This window comes from Lepisosteus platostomus, unplaced genomic scaffold, assembly GCF_059453375.1.
Source record: "Lepisosteus platostomus isolate fLepPlt1 unplaced genomic scaffold, fLepPlt1.hap1 Scaffold_181_H1, whole genome shotgun sequence".
Classification (NCBI taxonomy): Eukaryota; Metazoa; Chordata; class Actinopteri; order Semionotiformes; family Lepisosteidae; genus Lepisosteus; species Lepisosteus platostomus.
Genome location: NW_028291562.1, coordinates 49,658 through 58,916, shown reverse-complemented (window position 1 = coordinate 58,916; position 9,259 = coordinate 49,658). Strand labels below are relative to the sequence as shown.

General features: G+C 44.3%; 1 protein-coding gene and 1 pseudogene across 2 annotated transcripts; both read left to right on the top strand.

Moving 5' to 3' along the window:
• The first annotated feature begins 953 nt into the window (after positions 1–953).
• LOC148636302 (olfactory receptor 2AT4-like) lies at positions 954–3,311 on the top strand. Of its 2 annotated transcripts, XM_088623514.1 has the most exons (2): positions 954–962; positions 2,322–3,311. In XM_088623514.1, the coding sequence occupies exons 1-2, from the start codon at positions 954–956 to the stop codon at positions 3,309–3,311; spliced, it is 999 nt and encodes a 332-aa protein (XP_088479640.1). The 2 variants fall into 2 exon arrangements, with proteins under 2 accessions (XP_088479640.1, XP_088479641.1); XM_088623515.1 differs by lacking the exon at positions 954–962 and having other exon boundaries at positions 2,309–3,311.
• A 4,412-nt stretch (positions 3,312–7,723) lies between these two features.
• On the top strand, positions 7,724–8,958 carry LOC148636301 (uncharacterized; annotated as a pseudogene).
• The last annotated feature ends 301 nt before the right edge of the window (positions 8,959–9,259 follow it).

Genomic DNA, 9,259 nt, shown 5'->3' with positions numbered 1-9,259 from the left:
AAATATCATCAAATAGTGGTTTCATAAAATAGCTAGTAATATTCTCATGTACTATTATATCTACTGAAAAAGTAGCTTCTGTTCCCTGTAGCTACGCACCGTGAAGAATCTGAAATTCTCAGTTTTTCCACTAATTTATTTATTAATTAAAGTAATTAACACCCACTATGGCTATTTACAATGACTTCACGCTTTATAGTGGTCTCCAGTGGCAGATCAACTGTAATTGAACCCCTTTATATATGTATGTATAGTATGTTTAAACGAGGATTGGGCAATCCTAGTCCTGGAGGGTGAGTGATCTACAGGATTTCATTCAAACATGGCTCTTACAACCTAGAATTGTACACAGTATCTTCTTATTGGCTTAATGGAACCAGTTTAATAACTTCTTGTTATTAAACTTGTTAAGTAACATTGTTACTTCATGTTGCTTTGAAAAGAACTAGAAAACCTACAGTATGTACTGCAGACCAGGAGCAGACTTTTGTACTGCAGGCTACAGACTATGTACTGCAGACTTTTGCCCACTCCTGTCTTTTGCCCACCAAAACAATAAGAGAATTACAGATTCTTCTGAGCTGTATTCATAAAATTAACTAATGGAACATCATTTAAATTGTTTGAAGAGAGGGTTTAGTATTTTGAATGTATTTAACTAGTAAATGTGCACATATTTACTAAAAGAATGGTGGCTGCATTGAACTAACAACTACTTCATGGTATTCCTGGATCAAGTATCTAACAGGCCAAGCAAGAAAGACTGGCATACAGGCAAACTTTCTTAAATATAAACTCAAGAATGACCAATCAAAATTACATTTTCACAACAAAACAAAATTTAGCATTTTTTATTTCTTATGCAATATTTTTTTAAAAATTTTTACACTTGTTAATTGTAAATTGCAATTGTTAAAGATAATGTTTTTATAATAATGAAGTTGTGACATAAAATGTCACTTGTGGCTTCTACTTAGTCAATTAGAAACACTGTTTTTTTCTTTATAATAGGTACACTGATTTTTATCTCCCTTTGGAGGAAATTTATATGAATAGTAATTGCAATCCAAGGGGGAAGATACTGTATTTAAATAGTGCAAGGCACATAAAGTGTCAGTCTACAACTGAAGCACATGCTTTCGGTGGTTACACAGTGAAAGGTAAGGCCAAAAGTTTGTCTGCTTTCATTTACAGTTCAGATCACTTATGATCAGGGTGGTTAGTGCAAAACAAAGACTTTATTTCATTGACAGTAGGTGATAAAATCCCAGATGTCTTAGTAGTAATTTAACAAAGTGAGTTTAGTGAACAAATTACCTCAAATAAATGTAAACACCAAAAATATTTTATATTTTTTTCCTCATTTCTATTTTTTTCTGAACGATTAGTAAAATGTCAGAATCATACATCCACAATAACTGTACATTGCAAGTGTGAAACACAATGAGTAACAGTTAACTATTCAAGACAAAGTAAAAAGAAATCAAAATACATTTTTTCAGAAGGAAAAAACTCAACTATCATTACAACCATCGTATTGACATATTAAAAAGTCTTACATAATCTCCTGTATGGTTCTAAAAAATGACACAGGATGTGACTAATTAGTATTACAGATTCACAAATAATTCATTAAAACTATACAGTACATAAACACAAATATCAACTTTTAATGGTGGAGTATTCTTCTGTTCTTCACACAACTGAAGAAGACTCCTCAGATCAAAAGTTCTCTTATTTTAATTTATTTATATCTTATTTTATATCTTTTTTTTAACTTTTCAATTTTGAATTAACTAGTACTTGTTCCTCTGCACCTCTCACACTCAGGCAGTTCCCTTCTCCAAGCTCTTCAATATACTGGATGTGGATTATATATTGTGTTCTAAATTCTGAGCTCCAAGAGGGGAACAAAATCTCTTCTTGCAGTTTTCTGCAAATATGTTTTGACAAATCACAATATATTTATTTACAATGCAATAATCATAAAGTGAGTCACATGAGTAAAACTCTGAAATACTGGCCACATATTCACAATGAATTCCCCACTGAAAAATATGATACATATCTAATATTAATTTATGAATTTATGCCACTTAAAAACTGAGGAAACAGACTGAATTTAATGTGCTGGTAACATGTACTGCAGGATTCAAGAATCATTATTTGAGATACAGTATTGCAGCATAACTCCTGTGCTACTCTGTAAGAAATCATTAAGAATCTACATCTGTTGTTTGAAAGTGTTTCTACTGCATGAGATGTTCTAATTTGTTCCTGCCTGTTTTTTCTGTGTGTTTTAGAGTACACTACATGAAGAGCTTGCCATGCCTGAAGCAAACAGAACCCAAATCACAGAGTTTTTCATCTTGGGTTTCCCTGGACTTCTGCCACAATATCATTCACTGGTGTCTGCTCTTTTTTTTCTCATTTACGTGGCAATTCTAATTGGGAATGGATTTATTGTTGTGGTCATCATCATTGAGAAAAACCTGCAGAAACCCACCTATCTCATCTTCGGGAACCTTGCAGTGGCAGATTTAGCTTTCAGTACGACTACATTGCCCAAAATCATTGCCAGGTACTGGTTCGGCTCCCAAGCTATCCCTTTTTCTGCTTGTTTCCTACAAATGTTTTTTGTCCATTACTTGGGATCAGTCAATTCATTTCTTTTAATGATAATGGCAATCGACCGCTACATTGCAATATGTAACCCTCTCAGGTATCCAACATTGCTTAAAAACACCAATGTATTCATTATGTGTGCTTTTTCATGGGGTATAACAATATTTATAGTAGCTAATTTAGCCATTCGGGCAGTCACTTTGCCTTTTTGTGGGCCCGATGTTATTGTACATTGTTACTGTGATCACATAGGAATAACCAGGCTAGCTTGTGCAGACATCAGGTCCTATAGCTTAGTGGCTTTAATTAGTGCCATGCTTGTGTTGTTCGTTCCCCTTTTCTTTATAATATTTACTTATGTTCAGATCATTCTCTCTGTTATGAGGATTGCGAGCTCTGAAGGGAGATACAAAGCATTTTCCACCTGCTCTTCTCAGCTGTGTATTATAGCTCTCTACTACCTTCCCAGGAGCTTCGTTTATCTAGCAAATGTTGTGAATATTACGATAAACACTGATTTCCGCATTGTCCTGATTCTGACTTACAGCCTGGTGCCTCCCATGATAAACCCTCTGATTTACTGCTTCAAGACAAAAGAAATCAAACAGAACCTAGTCAAAAGGTTAAGATTTAAAACTGCTGAAAACCGGATGAGATGTACAGGTATCTCATTTGTTGACAAATAATTTGGAAAAAAAGCATTGTATACTGCTACTTAGAAAATAAGTAGTACAGAAAGGAGGCCATTTAGGTCATCTGGATGCTAATTATAGTAGCTGATAATTATTTTAAAAAACCTCAGTATTATCTTAAACAGCATGACCAGGTAGTTTATTTCAGATTCCCTCAACCTTTTGAGCATTGAATAATTCCATTTTACTTTCCCAAAGTTTCCATTGTGTTTTCTGGTTTCTGTTTCACTGCTGGATGTAAAGAATTGGGTTGAGTGTCTTAAATTTCTTTTTAAGTGTAAGACACTGCTTTATCCCAGAATGTATATGATCAGCCTTCTCTGTACTTATTCCAGGGCAGCACTATTTTTGTATTTAAATTTAAATTCAAGTTTTAACTACATTTCCTAATTTTCTGTTTTCTTTTTCTTGATTCAGGCACATTACTTTGTGTATGGTTTCAATATAAACTGAGATTTCAACATAAAGCAACCAAGTGTTCACTGCTATATTTTAACTTTTGTACTGAATGTCCATTAAACAATAAAGTTGCCAGAAACTAATTTCTTCTGATGTGAAAAGGCAGCTTTAACAGGAGAAGACAAAGAAATATGTGCATGTGTTTAACATTATTTATTTGTCTTTTTTTATTTATCAGTTATTATTGATTGCAATATTGCAATATTCAGAAAATGTGTGAATTGAATGGCTGGCAGGCCTTCACCAATCTTCTTTCAATGAAAGCAGCAAATAAATGATGCATCCATAATCCCTAAAAATGATGGAGGGTTAAAGTGTATCGTGACCATGATTTTGCCTCTTTCAGTATTTATATCAGAGGTTTGATTCAGCAAGTTATTAGTTCTGGTACTATTAGCTCTGGTAAGAGCTTCCAGTAGAAAAAATACACATTAAGAGAGATGTCATTCCCCTGAATATAATCGTATATAATTATGGAAACATGCATATATAATTTGAATGTAATACATAATGTAGCGCTCTCGGGTTCACGTGGGTATGCCGCCTCAGGTCGGCCCCCCAAACTCAGGCCTCCGGCGTCATTCAACAGGGACCCAGCCAGTTGAGCTAAAGGGGAATCTCTGCTTAATTCACCACCCTTGGTGAAGGGCTATCCCATCCCGCTCCTGACACCAATACAGCGCTTTCGGGTTCACGTGGTTATGCGCCCACGCCACTGCTGCCTCAGGTCGGCCCCCCACCACTGGGGACTTGAACCCGGGCCTCCGGGGTTTCTCAACAGGGACCCAGCCACTTGAGCTAAAGGAAGATCTCCCGTCAGCCTGATGGCTGCGGTCCCTGCTATTCACAGGGAAGGGCGGTGACATCACCTGTAATGTCGGCCATAAGCATTACGATAATAAATAGTTCAGGTTGGTAGCTGTGTCAGCATGCATAGGCTGCAAAGGAACAAGTAATAGGTTTATTCCATGCTGAAAAGAGAAGAAAGAAACACCTGACACCTCACACCTGAAGAATGTTCCATGGCCGAAACGTTGTGTTTTCTTTCTTCTCTTTTCAGTATGGAATAAACCTATTACTTGTTCCCTTACATAATATATATACCTACAAATTAGATTTTTAGTTTTTTACAGTTTGTTTTTACTAATAAAGTGAACATTTGTATACCGTTACAGACTTCGGTCAGTATTTTATTGTAACACGTATTGTGGTATAACACTCTTAGATCAGATAAAGGGTGCTAAAGACGAGCTTTCACCTAAAGAAATATGACACTATCCATTTCCTAAATAGCTTTTAAATGTGGGTAGACAGTAGAATCGCTAAAGACATGTTTCTGCACAGCTTGTATCATTTCATCATACATGAAGATATGGAAGACATACAGTATAAGATTTATTTGCAGCCCAGTGTATCATGCTTCAGATTCTAAAATCTAACCTGCTGGGTGTATTCAGGTCTCTGCAAGTGTCTCCTAATGTTTTATATTAAAAAAAAAGTTTAATTAGAAGCCATGCATAGCAATAACTTAAATCTAAATTTCAAAGCCTTTATTCATGGCTGAGTAGTGTTTCTTAACTAAAAGGTTAAATCTATAACTTACTATTTCTGAGACCAAGAGATACATTTCCTGTCTAATCATATGTTCACTATTCTTTAATTATAAATCCAAATCCAAAACCAGTAGTGAGGACCAAAAGGTATGTAAATGTAAGTTAAAGATTTGTAATGTTAGAAACTGTATTTCCTGTTGGGAAAAATCAGGGTTTTAAGGCCGTAAGTATTTCCATTGTCAGTGTAAGTATACACAAGAAGTGCATGTTTAACTTTAATCTTCACAGCCCTAACATGGTCTCTGAAGTGGTCTCTGAGTCTCCTTCCTGTTTCCCAAATGTAGATGGCTGGGCATTTCCTGCAAGAGATACAGTAAATAAGGTTGCTGTAGGTACAAGATGTCATCTGAGTGATCCGGAATTGTACTGAGGGGCCCTGAATGAGTGTGGTGTTGTGATGTGTACTTGCAGGTGGTACAATGAGCTCTGTTGCAAGGGAAAGTGCCTGGTATGGATGGTTGCTGAGGGTGGTCAAGGGAGCTGTGAACAAGAAGGTTGTGCAGATTAGGTGATCGGCGATATGAGATGATGAGGCGGTCAGAAAAGAGGGCCCCAGTGGAGGGATCAGACTGTAGGATGGAAATGTTGTCGTTAATGGTCCTGGGGATAGGAAGTGTGTAAGGGTGGAAGGGAAGGAATGCCTATGTTAGACCAGGAGTTCCTGAGTGTATTTTGAGTGCTTGGTTCTGGAAATCGACGTCATCACTGCAGGGACGTCATAGTCGAAGGAACTGTGAAAAGTTCCTTGCTGCTGATAAGAAGGGAGTTGTTGGATACCACTTCCTTTTGGTAGTCAGTGGTAGGATACTACATGTGACCAGTAGAGGAAGATGTAAACTTACTTTTTTTGTCCGTTATAATAATTGCTCAAGCTGAAGCAAGAAGATGTTCATTCTATGCTGAATAGGAAAAATTGAAGAGAGAACAATACAATACATGACATCTTATAATTATTTACTGGTCACCTGTACATTCCTATTACCAAATAAAATCCAGAACCCTTGTCAAGTGTCATTCACAAAGTAAACTCTCACACATTCTTAATTTAAACATAAACATTTCTGAGCAAGAAAAACTGAAGAGTTCTAATACTTCACAGTACATTTTAATTATACGATTATCAATTGTTTCAATTAAATATTTTGCACTGCCTTCATAATGTAGCGTTTACAGGTTCTTTTCAGAACAAAGGACCAGTGGAGACGCGATTAACAAACCAAGCGCTAGCTTTATTCATTAACAACCCCCCCTCAGGCTGTACTCGTACTCAGCTAACTGCTGTGGAACCCTGCGTGAGCGGCCGCTGCGCCGCGGTGACGGCTGGCGACCCATGGACGCCCCACTATCGGCCGGCTCCAGCCCCGGGTGCTCCTCTAGAGCCTCCCCACACGGCTCCTCCTCCCGGGCCTGGTAGGGGGCCAGGCGGTCTCGGTGCAGGATCACCACTCTACCCCATGTTCGCAACCGGACACGGTAGCAGACCTCGCCCACCATCCCGAGTACCTCAGCGGGCCCCTCCCACGACGGCGCCAGCTTAGGGCTGAGGCCTTTGCGGCGGCGCGGGCTGTACACCCAAACCGAGTCCCCGGGCTGGAAGGCAGGCCCCCTGCAGCGCAGGTCGTAGTGCCACTTCTGCCGGACCCCCGCCTGAGTCAGGTGGGTCCGTGCAAAGCTGTGCACCAGCCGCATCCGCTGCCGCAGGTCCCACTCGTAGTCCCGTCCAGCCGGCGGTGCTGACCCATCTCTGGGCGGCGGGCCGAAGACCAGGTCCACGGGGGTGCACCCAGTGGATTCCTGGACCGCGGTCCTATACGCCCAGAGTGCAAGGGGGAGGTGGCAGTCCCAGTCCCGTTGGTGCCGGGACACCAGGGTGGCCAGCTGGGTGGCAAGTGTCCGATTAAACCGCTGCACCAACCCGTCGCTCTGGGGATGCAGAGGGGTGGTCCTCGTCTTAGTGATCCCCAGGCGCTGGCACACTCTGGCGAAGACCTGGGACTCGAAGTTACACCTCTGGTCACTGTGTAACTCCTCCAGCACCCCCAGCCTGGCAAACATCCCCTCCAGTAGTGCATCGGCCACCCTGGGGACACTCTGGTCCGGGAGGGCGTAAGCCTCCGGCCACTTCGTAAAATAGTCCATGGCCACCAAGACGTAGCCGTTCTCGGTGCGCGGAAACGGGCCCAAAACGTCCACCCCCACCCCCTCCATAGGAGCCCCCACCTGGTGTTGTTGGAGGGGGGCCCGAGAGCGCTTGGGGGGGCCCTTCTGCACTACACACACCGCACACGTTCAGCAATACCGCTCCACGTCCCGGTGGCAAAGACCCCAATAAAAATGGCCTCGGAGACACTGCAGGGTTTTTTTACCGCCGAAGTGCCCCACGCCCAGCTGGCCGTGCACCACTTGGAGCACTGCCCCGCGGAGCAACTGTGTCACCACCAGCTGCCACCGTACCTCGCCACTGGAGGGTACCCGCCACCCTCGGCGCAGCACCCCGTCCTTTACCTCCAAGGCTTCCCACAGGGTGCAGAGGGCCTTGACGGACTTTGGGTGCGGGGCCCTCCAGCGGAGCACCGGCCCCACGTCAGGATCAGCTGCCTGACGCTGCGCCAGGTCTGACAGGCCCACCCCCAGCGGCCCCTCCCGGGCCGTGGCCGCGGTGCTCGCCTCCGCCACGGTGCGGACAGCCCTCTCACGCTGCTCCCGCTGGGCGCAGTGGTGACAGTCCGCGGCCTCGCAGGGGCGCCTTGAGAGAGCGTCTGCTTTGAGATGGCGAGATCCCGCACGGAGCATGACAGTAAAGTCGTACTCCTGCAGGATCTCTATCCATCGTGCCATCTGCCCCTCCGGCTCCTTAAAGTGGAGCAGCCAGGTGAGGGACGCATGGTCGGCCCTCAACCGGAACCGGGTCCAGAACAGGTACGGCCTGAAGTGGTGGACCGCCGCCATCACCGTCAGCAGCTCGCGACTGGTCACGCAGTAGTTCCGTTCAGCCCTAGTCAAAGCCTGACTATAGTAGGCCACTACGCGCTCCCCATCTGGCCCCTCCTGTGCCAACACCGCACCCACCCCCGAGTTACTCGCATCGGTATCAAGAACATACGGTAACCACGGGTCGGGGTAGGCCAGCACGGGGGCCCCCACCAGAGCTTCACGCAACCGGCCGAAGGCCGTCTCACAGCCCGAGTCCCAGTCGAAACGGCGGCCCTTGTCGGTGAGGCGGTGCAGCGGGGCAGCGATGCTGGCAAAGTCCCGGACGAACCTCTGGTAGTACGAGGCCAACCCCAGAAAGCTGCACAGCTCCGCAACGGTGCGTGGAGTCGGCCAGCCCCTCACTGCGGCGACCTTACCTGGGCCCGTAGCCACCCCTCGCGGTCCAACAACATGTCCCAGGAAGGTCACCTCCTGCCGCAGGAGCTCGCACTTGCGGGGGTTGAGCCTCAGGCCAGCACGGCCGATGCAGCCCAGCACCGCCTGGAGGTTCGTCAAGGCCTGGTCAAAACCCCGGGCATGAACCAGCAGATCGTCCAGATACAGCACACACTGGTTCCGCGGGACCGATGCCAGCACCGTCTCCATCAGCCTCTCAGTCGCTGGGGCATTGCACAGGCCAAAAGGCATGACATTAAACTGCCAGAGGCCCTGATCGATGGAAAAGGCCGTCTTCAGGCGAGCATCCGGAGCAAGTGGTACCTGCCAGTAGCCGCAGCGGAGGTCCAGGGAGCTGAACCAGGTCAACTCGGTGATGTAGTCCAGGGCGTCATCTATCCTTGGCAGGGGGTAGGAATCTTTCCGGGTGACCTCGTTCAGCTTGCGGTAGTTGACACAGAACCTGCACGAGCCGTCTTTTTTTTTTACCAGTACAGCTGG